The sequence below is a fragment of the Hemitrygon akajei genome, chromosome 4 (genome assembly GCF_048418815.1).
Source record: "Hemitrygon akajei chromosome 4, sHemAka1.3, whole genome shotgun sequence".
In the NCBI taxonomy this organism is placed as follows: Eukaryota; Metazoa; Chordata; class Chondrichthyes; order Myliobatiformes; family Dasyatidae; genus Hemitrygon; species Hemitrygon akajei.
Window position 1 is genome coordinate 194353471 of NC_133127.1, and position 27959 is coordinate 194381429.

A 27959-nucleotide genomic window follows, 5' to 3' on the forward strand; every position below is an offset into this window, starting at 1 on the left:
TTTGGGAACTACACATTCCCCTTTTCCTTGAGCTCCGTGACTAGGTTCAGCACCACATGCATCCCCATCTTGGACACACTCAAACGGGACATTGGCCTCTTCCAGGCTTTCAATACCCGTACCTTTTTCAAATTCTAACGTCCCCCGATCCTTCCAGTTGCTCTCTAGGCAGCCCCCCGTTGGGGAAGGCGCAACCCTGCGAGCTGAAACAACCTCCTCGGCCATTTCAGCTGACTTCTCCACAGCAAGGATACCCTTCTCCTCTAAGACTGCCCTCATTTCACTCTTGGGACCATCGAGAACACCTTTAGAACTCTCAACTTCTCCAAACAATTCTGCCAAACCAGACAGATCAACCACGTCCAACTCTGGACGTTTTAACAGCTTTATCCGTTCCTCATCTTTATTTCCTACCTCTAGGACCTTTCTCTTCACTAAGGGGGGGGGGGGTTATCTCCTCACCCTTACCCCCGTTTACTTTACTACCTTCTGTTTTACCACCCTCTGAACCCTTGTGGTATAGGGTCGGTAAAAACGTCTTGGCCAATTCACTACTGGCCCGATTTAAACTGTTCTGGTTCTCAGCTGCTTTTCTCGCCAGGCTGCGAGTGACCGCGCATGCGCGATAACTCGGGGACTCCATGGGCGGGGCCTCAACTATCAGGGCGGTTCCCATCTTCCCACCCGTGAGGTCATTACCCAAAAGGAGGTCCACGCCCTCCCCCGGTAACTCCGGCAGGACTCCTAGTTCCACAGTTCCCGACACCAACTCGCAATCGAGAAGGACCCTATGCAAAGGCACGACCTCGGTCTGGTTCCCGATACCTCTCAGGGCTACCTCGCCCGTGCGAGGGCCGAATCTTAACACATTACGGCTAATTAACGATAGTTCCGCCCCCGTGTCTCTCCAAATTCGTACGGGGATGGGGGGGTCCCCTTCCCTCAAAGACATGGTTCCTTCGGAACTAAATGTCTCCCGCCCCTCCGGTACTCCATCTACCTGGGGCTCTCTTGTCCATTTCCTGATTACCACTGCACGCCCGATAGGGATCGCTGCTCTCTCCCTCTCTGGCTCCTTTCTCGGAGCAAAGCAGTTTGATGCAATATGACCCACCTTCCCACAATTAAAGCAGGTTAAACCAGAGGGTCTCTAGGTTTCCTGTCTGTTATCCTCACTTTTGCTGCTAGCTCCCGGCGGGATCTCCGCCTCAGCCGGCGGGCTTTCCCTACCATTCCAACGGTCTCTCGGGTAACTTTTTGGCGAGGAAAACTTTGTCTTGTGGGTTAGTGTCAGAAACGAGCCACGCTCCCGAATAATGGTTTCAAGACAAATTCAAGGAAACAAAGTTTATTAACAGTTCTGCAGAGCTGGGCCCCCTCAGAGAAGGGAACCCTGAACCTTACAGGGCAGCAGGTTTTATCCTTCTTCCTTACCCCTCCCCTCCCTGACTCGGGAGGTACATAGTCTTATCCCATTCCATATTTGGAGTTGTTTTTTTACACGTTTCTGTAAAACAATAGTCCATATCTCAGGACTTCAATGATTCCACAAACAGTTAATTTTGTCAAGGCTTCTGCATTCATAATTAGATCACACTTGTTTACAGACTTTAACCCAGACATAATTAAATCACATTTGTCCTTTGACTTTAACCCGGACCTGTCAGAAACGCACATCTTAATTTTGAATCTTACAGTTAGGGCATATTCATCTGCGACCCTAGCCATCTCTGAGATGGACTGATTCGTCCTCTCATTTAAATACATTCGGATCTCTTCCGGAACGCAACCTTTAAATTCCTCAATCAAAAATAACTCCCTGAGATGCCCATAGTTCTCGGCCACCTTGTCAGCGGTGCACCAACGGTCCAAGAGCACACCCTTCTCATGGGCTAGCTCGGTATATGTTTGATTCCACCCTTTCCTTAAATTTCGGAACCTCTGTCTATATGCCTCAGGTACTAACTCGTAACCTCGGAGAATGGCCTCCTTTACTTGATCATAATTCCTGTCCCTTTCTGGGGGCAGCGCGGCATATACCCGCTGTGCTTTTCCTCGTAACACACTTTGTAACAATGCCACCCATTGCTCTCTGGGCCACTTTTGATTCCTTGCCACCTTCTCAAAAATCAAGAAATAACTATCAACATCCGTCTCCTCGAACGGGGGGACCAACCTCAACGCCCGACTAACATCAAACCCCTCCTCTCTCTCTTCCCCTTGAGCTCTTCGCTCCTGCCTTTGCCTGTCCAGCTCCAATTCATGGCTCCTTTGTTTCTCTTTCTCTTCTGCTTCTAGCTGCTTTAGTTGGAGCTCACGATCCCGTTCTATCTCTAATTCCTTTAGTTTGAACACATGCTCTCTTTCCGCAGCCTTCTCAGCTCTCTCTGCATCCCTTTCCCTCGCAGCTCTCTCTGCAGCCTTCTCAGCTGCTTCTACTTCTAGCTGCTTTACTTTAAGCTCATGGTCCAGCCTTGCTTTCTCCAACTCTGCCTGATCTGTCCCACTCGCTAATCTCCTTTCGGGAATATTTTCCAAATCCTCAGCTGCAAACACCTTCTTCGCAACGTAATGCTGTTGTATGACCCTTCGCACTTCCTGCTTTTTCATTGCTGGCTTCACCGCTGTGAGGTCTAATGCCTGCGCCAAATTTACCAAGTCTGATTTTGTAGCCTTCCCTAGCGCCTCTACCGTCGGGTTTCTCATAAATTCACCCACATCCATCTTTGCTGGTTTTCCGTCTGGCTACCTGCGTAACCAGATTTAAGTTTGGACTTGCAGCCCGATTCACTGACCCTCCCGTTTGGTTTCAAATCCGGGATGAGAACCCCACTTGTTACGTAACCCCGTAACCAGGTAACTTACCAGCAAAGATAGATGGATCAGCTGAGTCGGATGCTACTATTTTCAAACGTTTTATTCGAAAAGGGCACAAACGTATGGTTAATACAAAACATTCAGATCATATACATCGTCAAACTCAACCTAAAACACCGGTGTAACCATAATCAATCAGAAATAAGCTCTACAGTTGTCTAGGGGTTAATACAGAGTCCAATTGAAATATAAAGAGTCACTCAGAAGTTTGCAGGCTTTTCCCTTTTGGGAACCGCTGGGGTTTTCACGTTGTAGAGAGAGAGAGATGATTTGGAAAAGATAAACACTTGCCCGTCGTTTTGGCAGAGCAAATCCTTGGAATCAGGGGAGCAGACTTCCCCGTTGTTAGCTAAAAGCAGTCTTTTGTTGGTTCTAGCCACAGATTCAAAAGTTGGAATCTAACGCACGTGGCTTCCTTCAGAATGGCGTCCCGCTCCCACGGGAATCGATATCGTGCTTCCTTCGTCTCCTGGGTGCGTCTGAGGGTTCCCCCTCCTCAGACCCTCCTTTATACTTCTTCACGGGATCGCAGGTGTCAATCAAGTTGCAGGTAATGCGATCTCTCTCTCAACCAGCCCACTTTGCCCGAGGGCTTTTCACGTGGTCTCCATGAGACAATAGTCAAGGTCACCTTTATTCTGCTTCTTGGGAGAACGTGGCCTCCCTCTCTCTCTCTCTCCCATTTTCCTGCGTCCATTCAGCACGTCTCTTTCTCTCTTGGGTCAGTTGACCCCCCCTCGACTAGGGTTCTTGAGATTCTCACAAAGGAGGGGGCCGATGGCATAACACCTCCCCCCATAACGGGTTTTTAACCAGCGGTTAAAAACAGGTTGGTACCGGGTTTTTTTTTTAATCTACATACTACACAAGCTTTTCTCTTCACAGAGTACTACTGTTATACATTCAAGTCAGGATCTAAACAGGTAACCAGTACAGTGCCCCTTTTCTTTAATACCTTAACCTCACGTGCCATACTAATGCCTGGTAGCATCAAACCTCAGCTCAATAACCACCTTATTTATTTGCTTTCTTCAGCAACATAACTAAGGAGGTGTGATCTTAGCTTACATACATCTACAAAGGTTCATGCAAAATACTAATTTTTATGTTACTTTCAAACTTAACAGTCAAGCTTCCATGGGTGTTGTCTTTATTATTCACATACTTTGTCAAAATCCCTTAAAACCGGCTTCTGCTATTTAAAAATCACGTCCCCATTAACTCTCGCCTCTCTTCCGGTTAATTCCCTCGTGGCGATCTTGGGCACCCTGGCGAAATAGGCTTTCGCCCGCTCCTTTCATAGAAGTTATTTTATCAGCGTGTTCCAAACTTAGACCACCTTCCGGATTTCCACCCAATTCCTTAATTTTAGGCAATTTGTCATTTTTCTCTTCAGGACCCGTCATGCTATTAGTTTCCAAGTTAAGATCTGCAAGCGATCCCGCTTTGTTCAGACAGCATTTCAAATTCTGCCTTTTCACACCACACTCTGGAATAACAATAGCGTGTGGGGCCCCTTTACCTTCCAACTCAACCTGTAATTGATTCACAGGCTTTGTGGTACCAAGCCATTGTCTCTGCAGCTTGGTTGCTGCTTCTGATATCAGTCCAGCCTTTAAATTTTCTTCATTCAATTTGGGAACTACACATTCCCCTTTTCCTTGAGCTCCGTGACTAGGTTCAGCACCACGTGCATCCCCATCTTGGACACACTCAAACGGGACATTGGCCTCTTCCAGGCTTTCAACACCCGTACCTTTTTCAAATTCTAACGTCCCCCGATCCTTCCAGTTACTCTCTAGGCAGCCCCCCCGTTGGGGAAGGCGCAACCCTGCGAGCTGAAACAACCTCCTCGGCCATTTCAGCTGACTTCTCCACAGCAAGGATACCCTTCTCCTCTAAGACTGCCCTCATTTCACTCTTGGGACCATCGAGAACACCTTTAGAACTCTCAACTTCTCCAAACAATTCTGCCAAACCAGACAGATCAACCACGTCCAACTCTGGACGTTTTAACAGCTTTATCCGTTCCTCATCTTTATTTCCTACCTCTAGGACCTTTCTCTTCACTGGGGGGGGGGGGGGCTATCTCCTCGCCCTTACCCCCGTTTACTTTACTACCTTCTGTTTTACCACCCTCTGAACCCTCGTGGTAAAGAGGGTGGTAAAAACGTCTTGGCCAATTCACTACTGGCCCGATTTAAATTGCTCTGGTTCTCAGCTGCTTTTCTCGCCAGGCTGCGAGTGACCGCGCATGCGCGATAACTCGGGGACTCCATGGGCGGGGCCTCAACTATCAGGGCGGTTCCCATCTTCCCACCCGCGAGGTCATTACCCAAAAGGAGGTCCACGCCCTCCCCCGGTAACTCCGGCAGGACTCCTAGTTCCACAGGTCCCGACACCAACTCGCAATCGAGAAGGACCCTGTGCAAAGGCACGACCTCGGTCTGGTTCCCGATACCTCTCAGGGCTACCTCGCTCGTGCGAGGGCCGAATTTTAACACATTACGGCTAATTAACGATAGTTCCGCCCCCGTGTCTCTCCAAATTCGTACGGGGATGGGGGGGTCCCCTTCACTCAAAGACACGGTTCCTTCGGAACTAAATGTCTCCCGCCCCTCCGGTACTCCATCTACCTGGGGCCCTCTTGTCCATTTCCTGATTACCACTGCACGCCCGATAGGGATCGCTGCTCTCTCCCTCTCTGGCTCCTTTCTCGGAGCAAAGCAGTTTGATGCAATATGACCCACCTTCCCACAATTAAAGCAGGTTAAACCAGAGGGTCTCTAGGTTTCCTGTCTGTTATCCTCACTTTTGCTGCTAGCTCCCGGCGGGATCTCCGCCTCAGCCGGCGGGCTTTCCCTACCATTCCAACGGTCTCTCGGGTAACTTTTTGGCGAGGAAAACTTTGTCTTGTGGGTTAGTGTCAGAAACGAGCCACGCTCCCGAATAATGGCTTCAAGACAAATTCAAGGAAACAAAGTTTATTAACAGTTCTGCAGAGCTGGGCCCCCTCAGAGAAGGGAACCCTGAACCTTACAGGGCAGCAGGTTTTATCCTTCTTCCTTACCCCTCCCCTCCCTGACTCGGGAGGTACATAGTCTTATCCCATTCCATATTTGGAGTTGTTTTTTTACACGTTTCTGTAAAACAATAGTCCATATCTCAGGACTTCAGTGATTCCACAAACAGTTAATTTTGTCAAGGCTTCTGCATTCATAATTAGATCACACTTGTTTACAGACTTTAACCCAGACATAATTAAATCACATTTGTCCTTTGACTTTAACCCGGACCTGTCAGAAACGCACATCTTAATTTTGAATCTTACAGTTAGGGCATATTCATCTGCGACCCTAGCCATCTCTGAGATGGACTGATTCGTCCTCGCATTTAAATACATTCGGATCTCTTCCGGAACGCAACCTTTAAATTCCTCAATCAAAAATAACTCCCTGAGACGCCCATAGTTCTCGGCCACCTTGTCAGCGGTGCACCAACGGTCCAAGAGCACACCCTTCTCATGGGCTAGCTCGGTATATGTTTGATTCCACCCTTTCCTTAAATTTCGGAACCTCTGTCTATATGCCTCAGGTACTAACTCGTAACCTCGGAGAATGGCCTCCTTTACTTGATCATAATTCCTGTCCCTTTCTGGGGGCAGCGCGGCATATACCCGCTGTGCCTTCCCTCGTAACACACTTTGTAACAACGCCACCCACTGCTCTCTGGGCCACTTTTGATTCCTTGCCACCTTCTCAAAAATCAAGAAATAACTATCAACATCCGTCTCCTCGAACGGGGGGACCAACCTCAACGCCCGACTAACATCAAACCCCTCCTCTCTCTCTTCCCTTTGAGCTCTTCGCTCCTGCCTTTGCCTGTCCAGCTCCAATTCATGGCTCCTTTGTTTCTCTTTCTCTTCTGCTTCTAGCTGCTTTAGTTGGAGCTCACGATCCCGTTCTATCTCTAATTCCTTTAGTTTGAACACATGCTCTCTTTCCGCAGCCTTCTCAGCTCTCTCTGCATCCCTTTCCCTCGCAGCTCTCTCTGCAGCCTTCTCAGCTGCTTCTACTTCTAGCTGCTTTACTTTAAGCTCATGGTCCAGCCTTGCTTTCTCCAACTCTGCCTGATCTGTCCCACTCGCTAATCTCCTTTCGGGAATATTTTCCAAATCCTCAGCTGCAAACACCTTCTTCCCAACGTAATGCTGTTGTATGACCCTTCGCACTTCCTGCTTTTTCATTGCTGGCTTCACCGCTGTGAGGTCTAATGCCTGCGCCAAATTTACCAAGTCTGATTTTGTAGCCTTCCCTAGCGCCTCTACCGTCGGGTTTCTCATAAATTCACCCACATCCATCTTTGCTGGTTTTCCGTCTGGCTACCTGCGTAACCAGATTTAAGTTTGGACTTGCAGCCCGATTCACTGACCCTCCCGTTTGGTTTCAAATCCGGGACGAGAACCCCACTTGTTACGTAACCCCGTAACCAGGTAACTTACCAGCAAAGATAGATGGATCAGCTGAGTCGGATGCTACTATTTTCAAACGTTTTATTCGAAAAGGGCACAAACGTATGGTTAATACAAAACATTCAGATCATATACATCGTCAAACTCAACCTAAAACACCTGTGTAACCATAATCAATCAGAAATAAGCTCTACAGTTGTCTAGGGGTAATACAGAGTCCAATTGAAATATAAAGAGTCACTCAGAAGTTTGCAGGCTTTTCCCTTTTGGGAACCGCTGGGGTTTTCACGTTGTAGAGAGAAAGAGATGATTTGGAAAAGATAAACACTTGCCCGTCGTTTTGGCAGAGCAAATCCTTGGAATCAGGGGAGCAGACTTCCCCGTTGTTAGCTAAAAGCAGTCTTTCGTTGGTTCTAGCCACAGATTCAAAAGTTGGAATCTAACGCACGTGGCTTCCTTCAGAATGGCGTCCCGCTCCCACGGGAATCGATATCGTGCTTCCTTCATCTCCTGGGTGCGTCTGAGGGTTCCCCCCCCTCAGACCCTCCTTTATACTTCTTCACGGGATCGCAGGTGTCAATCAAGTTGCAGGTAATGCGATCTCTCTCTCAACCAGCCCACTTTGCCCGAGGGCTTTTCACGTGGTCTCCATGAGACAATAGTCAAGGTCACCTTTATTCTGCTTCTTGGGAGAACGTGGCCTCTCTCTCTCTCTCCCATTTTTCTGCGTCCATTCAGCACGTCTCTTCCTCTTTTGGGTCAGTTGACCCCCCCTTGACTAGGGTTCTTGAGATTCTCACAAAGGAGGGGGCCGATGGCATAACAGCGCAATGAGTCTGCCCCGCGAGTGAACGGTATTGGATTGAAATGAGGCATTGTTGTCATGTGCGCCAATATTCAGTGGAAAACTTGGTTTGCTTGTTGTCTAGACAGATCTTTCATGTTGAAGTTCATTGTAGGTTACACGGTCGGCACAACATTGTGGGCCAAAGGGCCTGTAATGAGCTGTAAATTCCCATGTTCTATGTCATATATGTTCACTGTACATATATACAACCAACTGAAACAACGTTCCTCCAGATCTCGGTGCACCCACAATACATAGCACATAAAACCAAATATTACCACAAATAAGGTAATAAATATAATTCAAAATGCATGCAGTGTGTCGCACAAGGTAACAATGAACAGCTCACTGTCCTCGCATTGAGATCTCGATGGTGGCAGGGTATTCATTAGTCTCACAGCCTGAGGGAAGAAGCTGTTCCCAGTCTGACAGTCCTAGTCCTGATGCTCCTGTATCTCCTTCCTGATGGTGGTGGGTCAAAGAGATTGTGGGATGGGTGGTAGGCATCCTCAACAATGCTTCGGGCCCTTTGTCTGTAACGCTCCAAGTCTCCACTGTGGAAGACACTAGCAGCGTGCCAGGTGTTGACGGGTGTGAGGGAAGAGATGTGAATACTTTTACTGTTACAAGGGAGAAGATGCTCAAAAAGCTGAAAGACCCATGGGTACATACTGTAAGTCACCTGGAGCAGATGAACTGCACCCTAGGGTTCTGAAAAAGATAGTGGTAGAGATTGTAGGTGCATAAGTAATGATTTTTCAAAGATTATTGGACTCTGTCATGGTGACAGAGGACTGGAAAATTGCAAAACACTCAACTTTTTAAGAAAGGAGGAAGGCAGCAGAAAGGAAATTATAGACCAGTTAGCTTGACCTCAGTGGTTAGTAAGATGTTGGAGTCATTGTTAAGGATGAGGTCATGGAGTACTTGGTGACACAGGACAAGATAGGACAAAGTCAGCATGGTTCCCTTCAGGGACAGTCCTGCCTGACGAACTTGTTGGAATTATTTGAGATTACAAGTAGGATAGATGAAGGAGATGCAGCGGATGTTGTATATTTGGATTTTTAGAAGGCCTTTGACAAGGTGCCACACACACGGCTGTTTACCATGTTAAGAGCCCATGGTATTACAGGAAAGTTACTGTCATGGTTAGAGCATTGGCTGATTGGTAGGAGGCAGCAAGTGGGAATAAAAGGATCCTTGCAACACACACACAATGCTGGAGGAACTCAGCAGGCCAGGCAGCATCTATGGAGAGGAGTACAATTGACGTTTCAGGCCGAGCCCCTTCAGTAGGACAGGACAAAGGGTCTCGGCCCAAAATGTCAATTGTTTTGTTGCCAGGTTTGCATATGATACGAAGATTGGTGGAGGAGCAGGTAGTGTTGAGGAAACAGGTAGATGCAAAAGGACTTCGACACTTTAGGAGAATGGGCGAGAAAATGGTAAATGAAGTACAATGTTGGAAAATGCATGGTCATGCTCTTTGGTAATAGAAATAAATGTTCAGACTCTTTTCTAAATGATGAGAAAATCCAAAAATCTGAGATGCAAAGGGACATGGGAGTCCTTGTGCAGAACACCCCAAAAGTTAACTTGCAGATAGAATTGATGGTGAGGAAGGCAAATGCAACGTTAGTATTCATTTCAAGAGGTCTAGAATACAAGACCAGGGATGTGATGCTGAGGCTTTATAAGGCACCGGTGAGGCCTCACCTTGAGTATTGTGAACAGTTTTAAGCTCCTTGTCTAGGAAAAGATGTGCCAGCATTGGAAAGGGTTCAGAGGCGGTTCACAAGGACAATTTCAGGAATGAAAGGGTTATCATAGAAGGAATGTTTGATAGCTCTGGGTCTGTACTCGCTGGAATTTAGACAAATGAAGGGATACAATTGAAGCCTATTGAAGATTGAAAGGCCTCGACAGAGTGGATGTGGAGAGGATGTTTCCTATAGTGGGGGAGTCTCAGACCAGAGGACACAGATAGAGTGGATGTGGAAAGGATGTTTCCCAGGGTGGGAGAGTCTAGGACCAGAGGACACAACCTCAGAATAGAAGAATGTCTTTAGCCAGAGGGTGGTGCATCTGTGGAATCCATTAGCACAGATGGCCGTGAAGGCCAGGTCATTGGGTGTATTTAAAGTGGAGGTTGATATATTCTTAGAGAAGGTTATGGGGAGAAGACAGGAGAATGGGGTTGAGAGGGGTGATATATCTGCCAAAGTGGAATGGCTGAGCATGCTTGAAGCGCCGACTGGCCTAATTCTACTCCTATGACTTATTAGCTTGTACTCTTAACTCCCAGGACCCAGAGTTTGGTGATGAGTGACGAGGTAGATTGTGAGATCAAGTGTGTATCTTATCTATCTAGGGAACTATTAGTAGACTTAACAGAAGCTGTCCTTGAGCCTGGTGGGACGTGCTTTCAGACTTTTGTATCTTCTGCCCGATGGGAGAGGGGAGAGGAATCGCTGATATTCACAAGGTTTTTAACAGTAGGATAGATGTAAATTTTCCATCATTTTCAGGTACTTGCCACCTATCCCCACAGTTTGGTACAGGACTTTCGGCATGTCTATACTAACCGTCAATCACAGCAATTGCTGGATGGCCACGGAAGACTGCCACCTAGGAGCCTGCATGTGCTGGAATCTGAGCAGCACCCAAAGGTGCTGGATGAAATCAGCGGGTCAGGCAGCATCTGTGGAGGTGAACGGGCACTTCGTGTCCAGACCTTTCCTCAGGACTGAGGTAAGATGAGGTTTGGGGAAGAGTGGAAATGGTGTTAGAAGTTGTCAGGTGAAAGGTTCGAAGAGTTTGAAAGTTTTTTTATTTAGAGTTAGCAGTGCAGAACAGGCCCATCCAGCTGCCCCAGCGAGCTGCACCACGCAGAACCCCACTGATTTAACCCCAGCCTAATCACAGGACAACTAACCTACCGACCAGTACGTCTTTGGAGGAAATGGGGGCAGCCGGAGGTAACCCCTGTGGTTAATGGGGAGACCAGGAATTGAGCTCCACACTGTGGAATGCTCTGAGCTGTAATAGCATCACACTAACCGTGGCACACATGGTGGGGAAATATGAGAGGAGAAGCAGGTGCAGGATGGAATAAAGGAGGGAGGTGGGGTGGGGAACATAGTAGGCAGCCATCGATCCCAGGGGATCATGGGCTTGTGCCTCTGGTGGACTTTGTCCTCTCCAGGGCGCAAGCCTGGGCAGGAAGATTTGAAGAATTGGCTGTTGCCCATACAGCGGGTTCCTCCTCTCCATGTCACTGATGTAGTCCAAAGGACACAGCTTGGCACCAGTGTCGTCGCAGAGGTTACCAGAGTGAAGTTGTAAACAACATTAAGCTGCCTTAAGGATTCCGGCTCCAGATTTCTTCCTCGGGGTTTACTCCCAAAGCCTTTCCCATGGGTGGGTATGGCCACAAGGCAGCAGAGGTTTGAAATCAGAATTTTCCTTCTCCTAGGCAGGCTGACAAGCCCCATTTGCCCAAAACAACTGGTTTTGAGGCACCAGTGGTCCACCTTTGTCCCTTCTCTTGTCTGTAGAAACAGTTCTGTGGGCCTAGTAGCCAAGCCACACGTGAAGGCCAAGACTTGGTCTTGGTTGTCAGAGGCTGTTAGAGTCGCACACCATTTGGAGCACTTTATAGGTAGTGGGAGCTTGTCCCCACTACCACCCTGGCTATGACAACCTTAGGAACCGGTGGGGAACAATGGGAACATTATTTTGATCCTTGCACTCTTATGAGAATAAGTTGAGTGAACTTGGCTTTTTCACCTTGGAGCAATGGAGGATGAGAGGCGACCTGATAGAGGTGTATAAGATAATGAGAGGCATTGATCATGTGGATAGTCAGAGGCTTTTTCCCCAGGGCTGAAATGGCTAACACGAGGGGGCATAGTTTTAAGGTGCTTGGAAATAGGTATAGAGGGGATGTCAGGGGTAAGTTTTTCACACACAGAGTGGTGGGTGTGTGGAATGCACTGCCAGCGAAGGTGGTAGAGATGGATACAATAGGCTCTTTTAAGAGACTCTTAGATAGGTACATGGAGCTTAGAGAGCTATGCAGTAGGGAAATTCTGGGCAGTTTCTAGCATAGATTACATGGTCAGCACAACATTGTGGGCTGAATAGCCTGTAAATTGCTGTAAATCTCTATGTTCTATATCTGCACTTTATCTGTAACTGTTACACTTTATTCTGCATACTGTTATTGTTTTACCTTGTACTACCTCGATGCACTGTGTAATGAAATGATCTCTTTGGATGGACCTCGTTACAGGGGACCATAACCCAGGGAGGGTGATGTGTGTGACAGGCAGATGCAGTGGGTGGGGGATGGGAGAAAGAGTGATGGAGGCGAGGTGGAACAGGAGGGGTGAGGAGTGAGAAAATGGGCAGAGTTGGGATGGTTACTGGATGATTCAGTGTTCCTTCCCGATGAATGGAAGCGTTCAAAGTAAACTTATTATCAAAGCTAATACAGTGCAGAGTAGTTCCATTGAGCTACAATGTCTCAACAACCCCTCAACCTCAATAAACCCTGATCCAATCACGGGACCATTTACAATGACCAATTAACCTACCTGGTATGACATTGGACTGTGGGAGGAAACCAAGGAAAACCCCTGCATATTTTTTTTAAACAAAATTCCTTTATTACAAATATCGGTGCTATACAATATATACAAAACAGTGACTAACACAATTACTTCACTACATATAGACAATACACATTGAACCAAAATGTTCCCATCTCTAGCAATGATAGCATTTACCCCCCGCGGAGCCCAACGGTCCCGGAACGCCTCTAAGGTCGCCGTGGCCTGCGCGTGTTCCTTTTCAGTATTTACTCGAGCACGAACGTACCCTCAAAACCCCTGCATTTGGGGACTTCTTACGGAGCAGCGCCAGAGTAGCACTCGGAAGTCTGGAAGGCCCTGAACTGTAGTAACGGAGCGTTGACCACTGTGGCGCCCTGCATCGCCACGTACAACCCTGGGGTTCACTTCCGTGCAGGCATTCACAGTAAATACAAAGAAACACAATAGAATCAGTGAGAGAACCGCACATCACAAGACAGACAAACTACCAACGTGCAAAAGACAACAAACTGTCCAAATACTAAAAGAAAAAAATAATTAATAATTAAATAAGCAATGACTGTCAAGAAAGTGATGAAGAAAGTGAGTCCAGAGGCTGTGGGAACTGATGGGGCGAGTGAAGCTATCCCCTCTGGTTCAAGAGCCTGATGGTTGAGGGGTAACAACTGTTCCTGAACCTGGTGGTGTGAGCCCTGAGCCTGCTGTACCTTTTTCCGGATGGCGGCAGTGAGGAGAGAGCATGGCCTGGGTGGTGGGTGTCCCAGGTGATGGATGCTGCCTTGCTCCTGTAGATGTGCAGAGTGATGGGGAGGGCTTTACCTGTGATGGACTGGGCCGTATCCACTACCTTTAACAGGCTGTTCATTCCTCCACAAATAGATGCTGTCTGACCTGCTGACTTCCCTGAACGTTTTGTGTGTGTTGCTGCTATTGGGTTGAGAGTCTTGATGTTCGGATTGTAATGTCGTGATCTGCTTCCTCTCTCAGGCTACACGTACACATGCTCAATGGGCCGCTCCTGGCCTTGCTCTTCCCCGTGGTCAACACCAGACTGGTGAGTGTGGTTTTGGCACAAGTCTTTATTCAGCCCATTTTGTCTATGTTTATCAAAGCAATTATCTGTCTCCTTGTAACTGCTCTTTCTATCAACATTCCCTTCCTGTGAGTAGGAATTCTGTAAGTCAGACAAAAAAAAGAAAAGAAAAAAACGACATAGGAGCAGAAGTAGGCCATTCAGCCCATCGAGTCTGCTCCACCATTCAGTCATGGGCTGATCCAATTCTTCCAGTCAACCCCTCTCGCCTGCCTTCTCCCCTTACCCTTTGATGCCCTGGCTAATCAAGAACCTATTTATCTCTGCCTTAAATGCACCCAATGACTTGGCCTCCACAGCCGCTCGTGGCAACAAATTCCACAGATTTACCACCCTCTGACTAAAGTAATTTCTCCACATCTCAGTCCTAAATGGATGTCCTTCGATCAAGTGGAGTCATAGAGCAATGATACAGGCCCTTCGGCCCATCTAGTCCATGCCAATTACAGTGGCCACTCAGACAGTCCCAAATGTTTTTATTCCGCCAATATCCCTTTAAGCTCCACCCCTCTTTGTACCTTCTTATAATGAGAGGTGACTTTATAGAGGGATCTTGGGAATCCATGTCCTTAGATTGCTCAAAGTTGCCACGCATGTAGATAGGGTTGTTAAGAAGGTGTATGGTGTGTTGGCCTTCATTAGTTCAAGAGCCACGAGGTAATGTTGCAGCTCCATAAAACCCTGGTTAGACCACACTTGGAGTATTGTGTTCAGTTCTGGTCACTGCATTTAGAAGCTTTGGAAGCTTTAGAGAGGGTGCATAGGAAATTTACCAGGACGCTGCCTGGATTAGAGAGCACGTCTTATGAGGAAAGGTAGAGTGAGCTAGGATTTTTCTCTTTGGAAATAAAGGAGGATGAGAGGTGTCTTGATGGTAAGAGTCACAAGATGGGATAGAGTGGACAGCTAGAATTGGGTGGAAATGGCAAAGGCAAGAGGGCAAATTTTAAAGTGATTGGAGGGAAGTACGAGGGTGGATGTCAGATACAGAGGGTGGTGGGTGCATAGAACGCACTGCCGGGGTGGTGATGGAGGCAGATACATTAGGGGCATTTAAGAGACTCTTAGATAGGCACATGGATGATAGGAAAATGGAGGGAAATATGGGAGGGAAGGGTTAGATTGATTTTGGAGTATGTTAAAGGGTCACAGCATTGTGGGCCGAAGGGCCTGTACTGTGCTGTAATGTTCTGTGTTGTATTTTCTATGTCCTGCATAGAGACGGAGAGTTTTTATCAGTTCTCCCTTTTTAACTTCCTGGTCTCTAGGAGAACAATGGTCATAGAGTCATAAAGCACTGGAGCACAGAAGCAAGCTCTTCTACCCATCTAGTCCATGCAAAATGTTATTCTACCTCGTCTGATCGACCCCAGCTTGGGACCCCCCACCTAAAAAACGTCTGCAGTCTCACCAAATATTCACAAATATTTGTATTCACTCTCTCCAAATATTCATCTTCCACTGAATCTCTTTTAAGTCCACAGTTTCCTTTATTTGCAAACATTTCTGTACTCTCTCCAGCTGTGATTTCTGTGTCTTGCTTGCAGCTTCCTTTTGAGACGGAGGTGTATTACATCCAGCATCTGCTCATGTACGTCGTTCCGTTTTACCTGCTCAACAAAGGGGGTAAGGGTCAGACTCCTGTTCTGGACGTTGTCTGTTCATTGACTGGTATTTCCCTCATGCCTTCGAGCCAATGATTTTTTAAAACATTAGTCACTGTTTAGTTTGTGCTGAAATGCATTTTTGTTTAAATTTTAGAGATACAGCACAGTTGGAGGCCCTTCCGGCCCAACATCGCTCTTATGAGCAATTAATCTACTAACCCATGTGTTTTGGGAATGTGAGAGGAAACTGGAGTCCCTTAGGAAACCCATGCGGTCATGGGGAGAATGTACTGACAGTGGTGGGAATTGAACCCGTGCTGCTGGCGCTGTAAAGCATTGTGCGAACTGCTACACTACCGTGCTGCTCTTGTCCTGTGGATATGGTTGCCAAGATCCCTCAGCCTCCACCCCACTGCTAAGAATCCTATCATTAACCCGTATTCTGCCATCACATTTCAGCTTTCCAAAGTGAATCCCTTCACACTTTTCTGAATTAAACTTCATCTGCCACTACTCAGCCCAGCTCTGCATCCTATAAAAGTAATTAATTTCATCCACGTTCAGGAACAGATACTTTCCTATACTCATGACATTCTTGAGCTGACCTTCACAGCCCTACCTTTGATAAGTTAAAAGGTTGGCACAATATTGTGGGCTGAAGGGCCTGTACTGTGCTGTACTGTACTGTTCTATGCTCCACGTCTAATCTTAACCCTGCCTCAGCCACAGAACACTATAGACCACCTCTTGTCCAGCACGGACTCAGGGCCAGAGAGCAATACAACACAGATTCCACCCATCCACCATGCTGGCCACAGTGCTCACCCTCCTAGTCCCAATTGCCTGCCTTTGGCCCTTATCCCTCTAAGTGTTTCTTAAATGATGCTATTATACCTTTAAGAGATAAGTTTTATTTGTCAAATGTACATCGAAACATACAGTAAAATGCATCCTTTGCATCAAATTGAATCTGCGAGGATTGTGCTGGCACCCACAAGTGTCGCCAGGTTTTTGGTGCCAACGTACAATGCCCACAACTCACCAACCCTAAGCTGTATGTCCTTGGACTGTGGGAAGAAACTGGAGCACCTGGAGGAAGCCCACACGGGCATGGGGAGTACAGTTTCCTACAGACAGCAGTGGGAATTGAACACCGATCATATGGCAGGCATGTTGTAAAACGTTGTGCTAACCACTACACTGTTGTAATGGAAAGACCTGCCAGTACTGTCTCTCTGGCAGCTGATTCCGTACACTCACCACCCTCTGAATGAGAACAGTGACCTCTGAGATCTCTGCGAAATCCAGAGCAACACACACAAAATGCTCAGCAAGCCAGGCAGTGACTATGGGCGGAATAAGCAGTCGATGGTTTGGGTTGAGACCCTCCTCAGGACGGGAGAGGAAGGGACTAGGGATCAGAATCTTTCCCTTCTCACCCTAAACCTCTCCTTGTTTTGGACCCCTCAACGCTGGGGTAAAGACTCTTACCCCTCCCAGATACGTAAACACTTCTCCAATGTCGCCCCTCATTCTATTATGATACAAGCAATAAAGTCCTATCCTGGGCAACCTGTAACTACTTGTTCCCTCTAACCTGTCTCTGATTTAGAACAGTACAGCACAGTGCCCTACCCCCAGATCAATGAACTTACCCCCCCATAACCCAACTTTTTTTGTAGTGTATTTTTTAGTTTGGACTTTCTCCCACCTCCCCCGCCCACTTCTCTCCCTCCCTCCCCCCCCACCTTCTCTCCCTCACTCACGTACTTTCTATCTCACTCCTCTCTCCCTTCTCCACCCCCCCCCCATAACCCAATTTTTGTAGTGTATTTTTTAGTTTGGACTTTCTCCCACCTCCCCCGCCCACTTCTCTCCCTCCCTCCCCCCCCCACCTTCTCTCCCTCACTCACATACTTTCTATCTCACTCCTCTCTCCCTTCTCCCCCCCCCCCCCCCCCCACTGTCTTGTGTTGTGCGCGGTCTGAATGCACGTCTCCGTGATCCGGCTGCAAGCTCTTCCTTGTGCCCGTACCTCGCCGAACCTGCACGCGTGACAGTTAGCGCGACTTGACTGACAGAAACGTACCAAGACAGAACACAGAAGAGTACAGCACAGGAGCAGGCCCTTCGTCCCTCAATGCTGTGCCTAGCAGATTAAATTAGTACTCAACTGGCAAGCAAGGCTAGTCCCTTCGGCCCGCACAATGCCCATTTCCCTCAGCAGATCTCGGGGGTTGACAGTCAGAGGTCGCAGACTGGGGAAGGCATCAAGACAGTGGCGAGAGTGGAAGGCAGGCTGTAAAGAATAAATAATCATCCTCCATCCCTCGGTTTCTAGGTGTATACAAACCGGAACCTTTAGGAGACTTCAGGTGGGCGGTGTTGGCTACAGGGCTACTCTTTCTCTACCACTACACCATCCTCCAGACTCTCGCGGTGGTGAGTACACTTCTCCGCATCTTCCCCAGGGATTAGGGACTGAATTTGATGAATCTATGCAGGCTCGTAGCGGTTAGCGCGACACTTTTACAGCTCATGGTATTGGAGTTCAGAGTTCAATTCCAGCGCCCTCTGTAAGAAAGTTTGTATGTTCTTCCTGTGAATGAGAGTGAAAGTGTTGTCTCACCAAAAGGACTGTTTATGGCCCTGAATGGTAGTGAGGGGGGTGTAGTAGGGGCAGGTGTAGCACTTGTTCTGCTTGCAAGGATAAGTGCCAGGAGGGGGGGATGAATGGACAAGGGAGTTGGACAGGAGCGATCCCTGCGGAAAGCAGAAAGTGCTGGGTTGGGGGGTTGATGGGAAAGATGTACTTGGTGGTGGGATCCCATTAGACGTGGCAGAAGTTGCTGAGAATGATGTGCTGATGCGGAGGCTGGTGGAGAGGTAGGTGAGGACAAGAGGAACCCTTTCCCTGGTAGGGTGGTGGGAGGATGGGGAAGAGCATCCATGCGTGAAACGGAAGAGGTGAGGCTGAGGGCAGCATTGATGGTGGAGGAAGGGAAGCCCCTTTCGTTGAAAAAGGAGGACATCTCCTCCATTCTGGAATGAAAAGCCTCATCATGAGAGCGGATGCGGTGGAGACGGAGGAATTGAGAGAATGGGGTGGCACTTTTATAAGTTACAGGGTGGGAAGAGGTATAGTCCAGGTAGCTGTGGGAGTACGTGGGTTTATGATAAATAAAATGTCTTTAGCCGGAGAGTGGTGAATCTGTGAAATTCATTGCCACAGACAGTTGTGGAGGCCAAGTCACTGGGTATATTTAAACCTGAGGTTGATAGGTTCTTGACTAATCAGGGTGTCAAAGGTTATGGGGAAAAGGCAGGAGAGTGGGTTTGAGGGGGATAATAACTCAGGCATGACAGTAAGGTAGAGCAGACTCGAAGGGCTGAATGGCCTAATTCTGCTCCTATGTCTTATTGCATGATGGTTGCAGGTAATAACAATTCCTGAAGCTGGCTTGCATCCTGAGACCCCTGTACCTCCTCCATGATGGAAGCAGTGAAGAGAGGTTATGGCCTGGGTGGTGGTGAGTCCTTGGCGATGGATGCTGCTCTCCAGCAACAGTGCTCCACGTAGATGTGCTCAACGGTGGGGAAGGCTTCACTTGTGAGAGACTGGGCTGCATCTGCCACACTCCGTAGACTTTTCTGTATCTGGGCATTGGTGTTTCCATCCCAGGCTGTGATGCAACCAGTCCGGACACTCCAGGCAGCATTGTGGCAAACCTCTTCTGCACTCTCTCCAAAGCTACCACATCCTTCCCATTGTGGGGTGACCAGAACTGTATACAATACTCCAAGTGCTTTCTGATCCCAGCTTGACCAAGAGATCTCCCCTAAACTGGGAGGAAGCAGTTCTCCCATTTACAAGGAGCACTGTCAAAGGAAAGCAGCATCCATCATCAGGGACCCCCACCATCCAGGCCATGCTCGCTTCTCAATGCTGCCATCAGGAAGAAGGGACAAGAGCCTCCGGACCCACACCACCAGGTTCAAGAACAGCTCAACCATCAGGCTCGTGAAGCAGTGTGGATAACTTAACTCACCCCAACACTGAACTGAATCCACAACCTCTGGACGCACTTTCAAGAACTCTACAACTCATGTTCTCAATATTTATTGCTTGTTCAGATTTTGTTATTTAGGTTTTTTTTGTATTTGCACTGTTTGTTGTCTTTGCACACTGGTTGTCTGACTTTATGAGCAGTTTTTCATTGGTTCTATTGTGTTTCTTTGAATCTACCGTAACTGCCAGCAAGGAGATTAATCTCAGGGTTGTATTTTGATCACAAATTTACTTTGAACTTCGGCTAGTCTACGCGATCCCTCTACATGTGGCAAATCCAACGTGTTGGAGAGGAAGATAATTGAGCTGTGCCTGGTTTAACGGTGCCTGTTGGTTGGGTGTCCAGGCTTACGTGCGTTTGTGTCATTGTAGATCTGCGAAGCAAGGTTTTTTTTACACAGAGATTGTTGGAAGAGACTTCCAGGGTGGTATTGGCAGGTGTTTCAGAGACTTAAAGGCTACGTTCACACTAGACCGGATAATTTTGAAAACACCGGTGTTGCGACAAAGCGATATATGTCCACACCAGGCGATTCTGAAAATACCTCCGTCCACATTAAAACGGGTATTTGGGCGAATCTCCTCCTACCGGGCACGCGCACAGGACACAGCTACAGAAAACAAGCAAAGAAGGAACAGTATACTATTTCCGTTTCCTCCTCTTAGTTCAAGAAAACAATGAAATGCCGCGCTGCCACCATCTGTTCCTGCACATCATGACAGTGTTTTTAAAAAGCTCCGGTTACCCCGTACACACTGCTCTGCCCAGCCAGTGTTTTCAGATTTATACACTCTGGAGAGCGTTTTAGAAAAGCTCCGTTTTCGGGGGAGGAAAACGCCGTTTCAGTGTGGTTGGAGAGTCAAAACAAAGAGAAAAAGCTTCGGTTACGGATTTATCCGGTCTAGTGTGGATGAGGCTATAGTATTAGTAGAATACATGTATGGGCAGAGACATTGACAGAGGTGATTGGTTTAGTTAGATATTTAGTTACTAGTTTAACAAGTTTAGTGAAACTCATTGAAACCTATCAAATGTTGAAAGGGCCTCAAAATTTATTGTGGAGAGGATGTTTCCTTTGGTGAAGGAGTCTAAGACCAGAGGACACAGCCTCAGAATAGAGGAATGTCCATTTAGAGTGGAGATGAGGGGTAATTTCTTTAGGTCATAGGGTGGTGAATCTGTGGAATTCATTGCCACAGGCAGCTGTGGAGGCCAAGTCATTGGGTATGTTTAAGGCAGAGGTTGTTTCTTGATTAGTCAGGCATGAAAGCTTATGTGGAGAAGGAAGGAGATTGCAGCTGAGAGAGAAATTGCGTAGTCATGGTGAAATAGCGGAGCAGACTCGATGGACAAATAGCTAACTCTCCTCCTTTATCTTGTGAGGCCTGTTCCTGTATTATAGTGTTCTTTGTTGTAAAAACGTGCCTCATTCAATAGCTGAGCAGCACACACAAAATGCTGGAGGAACTCAGCAGGTCAGGCAGCATCTATGGAGAAGAGTAAACGGTCAACATTTCAAGCTGAGATCTTTCAGAATCAGGTTTATTATCACTGACGTGGGTCATGAAATTTGTTGTTTTGTGGCAGCAGCAAGTTGTAAAATTTACCATAAGTTACAAAAATAAATAATTAATGCCAGAGAGGAATACAGGTTTCCCCCGCTATCCGAAGGCAGAGCGTTCCTATGAAACTGTCTGTAATCCAAAATGTCGTAAAGCGAAGAAGCAATTACCATTAATTTATATGGGAAAAATTTTTGAGCATTCCCAGACCCAAAAAATAACCTACCAAATCAAACCAAATAACACATAAAACCTAAAATAACGCGAACATATAGTAAAAGCAGGAATGATATGATAAATATACAGCCTATATAAAGTAGAAATATTGTATTTACAGTGTGGTTTCACTTATCAAAATCGGGAAGACAGCGAGCCAAAATCGATTTGAAGAAAAAAAATTCGGCACGTACACGCATACATACGTACATACATGTGTACGCATGTACACACAACTGCCCGCACAAGGCTTCACGGTCATGGTAGTCCTTTCGAGGTAAACACACGTATAAAGCAGGCGTCTCTTTTCTCGTAAGAGTGAAAATCCTCTTTGGTTAGCGAAAACAGGTACTAATGTAGGTCGTAACAGCGAGCTGTCGTAAAGCGAATGTTTGAAAAATGGGGGCCACCTGTAGTGAGGTTGTGTTCATGGACTGTTTAGAACTCTGATGGTGGAGGGGACAAAGTTGTTCCTGAATTGTTGAATGTGTGTCAGCAGGCTCCTGTACCTGCTCCCCGATGGTGGTAATGAGAAGAGGGATTGTCCTGGATGGTGAGGGTCCTTAGATGCAGATGCCACCTCTTGAGGTACCACCTGTTGAAGACACCCTTGATGGTGGGAGGGTTGTGCCCATGACGGAACTGGCTGTGTCTACAACTCTCTGCGGCCTCTTGCAATCCTATGCATTGGGCCCTCCATACTAGACGATGATGTGACCAGTCGGAATGCTGTCGGAATCTGTTAAAATTCGCAGCAGTCTTCAGTGATCTACCAAATCTCCTCAGAATCAGCTTTATCCCTCGCATGACTCTAAGATACAATAAGAAATAGATATTTAGCACTAATGGGTGCCACAGTAATGTAGCAGTTAGCACAATGCTGTTACAGCTTCAGAGTTCGGAGTTCAATTCCCGCGTCTTCTGTAGGAGTTTGTACGTCTTATGGTAAGTGCGTGCATTTCCACCAGGTGCTCCGGTTTCCTCCCACAGTTCAAGAATGTACCGGTTAGTAGGTTAATTGTAAATTGTCCTGTGATTAGACTGGGGTTAAATAAGTGGGTTGATGGGTGGTGCGGCTCATTGGGCCGGGGGGGTGGGGGGGGGTCTGTTCTGTGTTGTGTCTCTAAGTAAAATTGTTTGACACTGTAAACACTTTTTATAATGTTGTTCACATTGTAAATACATGCTGGTATTTAAAAGTTCAAAGTAAACATAATCAAAATATGTAGTCACCAAATAGTCCCGAGATGCATTTTCTTGTGGGCATTCACAAGAAAATGTAATAGTCATTGAAAAACTACGCAGAGACCGACAAACATCCAAAGTGCAAATGACAAACTGTGTAAATACAAAATCAACAAATAATATTGAGAAAATAAGTCGAAGAGTCCTTTAAAATTTATCTATTCGCATTTTATTCCATATTTGTACTTTAACATCTAATGTTATTTTTATATGATTTTTTATTCTTTACAATTGTTGAATGTCACGTCCTGACTAACACACTGCAGCAAGTTCCTAATCCATGTAAATGTATGTGGTGAATAAAGCTGATCCTTGATTCTCGAGAAAGAGCTCAAACTGGTAATGGAACAGCGGGGCTGGTGTGTGATTGCATTCAGTATGTTCTGTGCCCCTGTCTGTGATATTAAACTAACCTCACGGTGATTGTCCCCAGGTTATGATGGTGAACTTGAACAATATGCTGTGCCCGGCCGTGTCCGACCCATTCCACGGACCCTACTATCGCATGTGGGCCTCCCTTCACCAGACCGCACTCCTGCTCATCCACGGGAAGGCGATCACGCTGCTGGCTTTTGCTCTGCCGTCGCTGATCCGCACCCTCTGGGGCAAACTGAAGCTGGCGTGAGTGACCAGTGTGTGCGCGAGGCCGACCGGCCCACGGGGATGCGGACGCCAGGGTCACGGTAGTGGATTTGTTTTCCTGGAGACTGAGGGAAGGCTGCGAGAGACTGCTTCTCCTGGAACCTTGGTGGGAACTGGATCAAGATGGAGAGGTCAAAGTCCTCCTGGAATTTCCCCACAACTCCGTCAGTGATCGCACCCTCAGCACGGCTGCAGGCTGTGACAGGTGCCACAAAAATACGTGGCTCACGTTTCCAGGGGCCAGAGGAGAGAACACAGACACACATGCAGTTACAGACCTATAGATATAGACATAGTTGCAGGCATATACACACACACACACACACAGGTTCACACTTGTATAGATTCTGCCTTTTCTGTGAGTAGGTGCAGCACCTTTGACTGATGAGGGTTGGTTTTATAACTGTTGTGCCCATTGTGAACCAGCCACTTTTCCTGCCGCAACAGTGCCTTGGGCCACAGTACATTCTGTGGAACTGAGACACGTGTGGAACTTGACACCAGAGTAGCTTCTCTTCCAGTAGACCCTGAGCTGTGTAGACAAACAACCGAACCCTGCTGGTCACCATCTGGTCACCTGCCCTGCTGAGGACCGCATTGGCACACACTTGAAGAGAGGCCAGGCCAAGAGGACAATGTTTCTTTCCAACAAGGAATCCAAAGAGATCTTTGAACTTGTGTTTTTTGTGTTCTCACGATATTAAAATATGTGGAATACAGATGATTACAATGCAGTACAGGTCCTCGAATTTATGCTGACATTTTAACTCTCTAAGATTCAATCTAACCCTTCCCTCCCACATAACCCTCCATTTTTCAATCCTCCATGTGCCTCTAAGAGTCTCTTACATGACCCTAATGTATCTGCCCCTAGCACCACCATGCACCCACCTCTCTCTGTTAGTGGTAAGGGTGGATTCCCTTAATGGAGAATCCACCAGCTTGTTTGTGATTTTGTTTAACATGAGGAGGCTGATGGACGGGCAACCACCACGTGGTCTTTGACAGACTAGGGTCAGGGTCCAGTGGCATGGAATACCAAACAATTGGGGACCTTTGCTGCCGTTGTGATGTTTCATCATCTTCTACCAGATCCACCAGTGAGTTCTTGGTTGGATCGCTCTTTGTCTGGATCCTCGCCCTTGACTGTACAACCATGGGTGGCCTTACCACGCATCACTCTTGGGATCTCAGGAACTCACAAGCTTCTCCACCTCAAAAAGGTGGCGATTCTTGGAGAAGGATCTGTGTAAAACACTGTATAGAGAAACCTACCTCTGACATCCCATAAGACATAGGAGCAGAATTAGGCCATTTGGCCCATCAAGCCTGCTTCCCCATTCCATCATGGCTGATTTATTATCCCCCTCAAACCCCATTCTCCTGCCTCCATCCCAGAACCTTTGACACCCTGACTAATCAAGAACCTATCAACCTCTGCTTTAAATAAACCCAGTGACTTGGCCTCCACAGCCGACTGTGGCAATGAATTCCACAGATTCACCATTCTCTGGCTAAAGAAATCCCTCCTTGTATCTGTTCTTAATAGGTGTCTCTCTATTCTGATGTTGATCCCTCTAGTCCTGAACTATCCCACTATGGGAAACATTCCCTTGATTGCCACTTTATCAAGACCTTTCAATAACTGGGAGATTTCAATGAGATACCCTCATTCTTCTAAACTCCAGCAAGTACAGGTCCAGAGCATTCAAACACTCCTGATATGCTAACCCTTTCATTCCCGGGATCATTCTCATGAACCTCTCTGTCCAATGCCAGCACATCTCTTCTTGGACAAGAGGCCCAAAATGGCTCATAATTATCACCCAATTACTTCCTCCAATCCCCTTATACGGTCCACAGTTGGTTTTGTTTATCCAAGAAAATATGTTTATTTTCAAGGGAAGTAATAAATGGGATTATCGAGCCAAACATTACAATTTATACTGAATGGTAATCACAAGCTTTAAATCCGGATGTCTGACAGCGTTATAGCCAGATTACATTTCCTGCAGATGTTATCTTGGTGAGATTCAGTCGCTGCTCCCAATACATAGTCATAGAGCACTAAAACTGTCCTTTGGCCCATTTAGTCTGTGCCAAACCATTATTCTGCCTAGTCTGATCAACCAATACCCAGACCATGGCCCTCCATACCCTTCTCATCCATGTACCTATCCAAGATTCTCTTAAATAGACAATAGACAATAGGTGCAGAAGTAGACCATTCGGCCCTTCAAGCCTGCACCGCCATTTTGAGATCATGGCTGATCATCTACTATCAATACCCGGTTCCTGCCTTGTCCCCATATCCCTTGATTCCCCTATCCATAAGATACCTATCTAGCTCCTTCTTGAAAGCATCCAGAGAATTGGCCTCCACTACCTTCTGAGGCAGTGCATTCCAGACCCCCACAACTCTCTGGGAGAAGAAGTTTTTCCTTAACTCTGTCCTAAATGACCTACCCCTTATTCTCAAACCATGCCCTCTGGTACTGGACTCTCCCAGCATCTGGAACATATTTCCTGCCTCTATCTTGTCCAATCCCTTAATAATCTTATATGTTGCAATCAGATCCCCCTCAATCTCCTTAATTCCAGCGTGTACAAGCCCAGTCTCTCTAACCTCTCTACGTAAGACAGTCCTGACATCCCAGGAATTAACCTCGTGAATCTACGCTGCACTTCCTCTACAGCCAGGATGTCCTTCCTTAACCCTGGAGACCAAAACTGTACACAATACTCTAGGTGTGGTCTCACCAGGGCCCTGTACAAATGCAAGAGGATTTCCTTGCTCTTGTACTCAATTCCCTTTGTAATAAAGGCCAACATTCCATTAGCCTTCTTCACTGCCTGCTGCACTTGCTCATTCACCTTCAGTGACTGATGAACAAGGACTCCGAGATCTCTTTGTATTTCTCCCTTACCTAACTACACCGTTCAGATAATAATCTGCCTTCCTGTTCTTACTCCCAAAGTGGATAACCCCACACTTATTCACATTAAATGTCATCTGCCAAGTATCTGCCCTCTCACCCAGCCTATCCAAGTCACCCTGAATTCTCCTAACATCCTCATCACATGTCACACTGCCACCCAGCTTAGTATCATCAGCAAACTTGCTGATGTTATTCTCAAATGTTGCAATCAAACCCATATCCATTTGCACTGGCAGCTCATTCCGCATTATTCACCTTCTGAGTGAAGAATTTCCCACTCCTATTCCCCTTAAATATTTCACCTTTCACCCTTAACCCATGACCTCTAGTTCTAGTCTCAGCCAATCTCAGTGGAAAAAGCCTGCTTGCATTTACCCTGTCTATACCCTCATAATTTTGAATACCTCCATCAAATCTTCTCTCATTGTATCTCCCACGTCGAATCCCCAACCTGATCCTCAGGAGATGCTGCAGGATGATTCAGGCGCCACAGTGATGCGGCTGGTAGAGTCTGAATCACAGCTTCAATCCTGACCTCGGGCGCTGTCTGTGCATGGAGTTTGCACGCTCTCCATGTGACCGCAGGTGCTCCTGCTTCCTCCACTTTCCAAAGATGTGCAGGCTGGTGGGATAATCGAATCTGATTCAGAATCAGGTTTATGATCACTGACATACATTGTGAAATGTGTTGTTCTGCAGCAACAGTATGGTTTAGGACATAAAATAGAAGTTACAATAAGAAATATATATTTAAAAATTAGAGCAAAAATTGGCCACTGTAAATTTTAGTTATTTATTTAGAGATACAGGGCAGAACAGGTCTTTCTGGCTCAACAGGATGAACTGCCCAGCAACCCACCAATTCAACCCCAGCCTAATCAAAGGACCATTTACAATGACCAATTAACCTACCGACCCCTACATCTGTATACGTGGGCATGGTGAGAATGTACAAACAAATTGAACTCCAAACTCCGATGCCCCGAGCAATAATGGTTTTTGCGCTAATCGCTGCACTACCATGGCGTCCAAATTGCCCTTAGTGTGTGGGTGAAGGGTAGAATCTGGGGGGTGGTGTCAGCTGTTGGGAATGTGGGGAGATTAAAATGAGATTAGCGTTACAGTACATGAGTGGTTGATGGTTAGCACAGACTCAGTGGGCCGAAGGGTCTATTTCTGTCATGTATAATTCCATAGCTGGCACAGAAATCATCACTTAGCCTGCGGGGTTTGAGAGTTAAGGACCGGTTGGAGGGAATGGAAGTTTAGTGGTTAGCGTAACACTATTACAGCGCCAGGTGTTAGACCGGTGTTTGGTTCCCATCGCGGTCTGTAAGGAGTTTGTACGTTCTCCCCATGACTGCATGTGTTTCCTCCGGGTGCTCAGTCTTCCTCCCACACTCCAAAGGCGTACAGGTTAGAGCTAGTGAGCTGTGGGCGTGCTACACAGGTGCCAGAAGTGTGGTGACACTTGTGGCTGCCCCCAGCTCATCCTCGCTGACATTATTTGTTACACACGAAGCACCTCACTGTACATGTGACAAATAACGGTAATGCTTAGAGAAGAAGTTGTTGCTGGAAATCCCAGCTGGTTAGACATCACCTGTCAATATTTCATCTCAATGAATTTGGTACCAGAATGGGAAAATGTTTGATATTTGCCTGCTTTCAGACAAGTACAAATTATGAAATAAAATCTAAAAACTCTGGAATGATGCTCAGGCATCATCAATGGAAAGTTAAGTGTTTCTGATCGAAGGCCCTTCATCAG

General features: G+C 46.9%; 1 protein-coding gene across 5 annotated transcripts in view; it reads left to right on the plus strand.

Annotated features, from left to right (window-relative positions):
• The window catches only part of LOC140727082 (transmembrane protein 164-like), a 72456-nt gene extending 48483 nt beyond the window's left edge, over positions 1-23973 (plus strand). For 3 of the 5 annotated variants that reach the window (XM_073044323.1, XM_073044322.1, XM_073044320.1), the window contains exons 4-7: positions 13802-13868; positions 15455-15533; positions 17856-17956; positions 23041-23973. In XM_073044323.1, the coding sequence (XP_072900424.1) occupies positions 13802-13868; positions 15455-15533; positions 17856-17956; positions 23041-23232 (439 nt within the window). In that variant the 3' untranslated portion in view covers positions 23233-23973. Of the gene's footprint in view, positions 1-10726; positions 10950-13693; positions 13769-13801; positions 13869-15454; positions 15534-17855; positions 17957-23040 lie in introns of those variants that run through there. The other 2 variants (XM_073044321.1, XM_073044324.1) reach the window with 2 other exon arrangements.
• The last annotated feature ends 3986 nt before the right edge of the window (positions 23974-27959 follow it).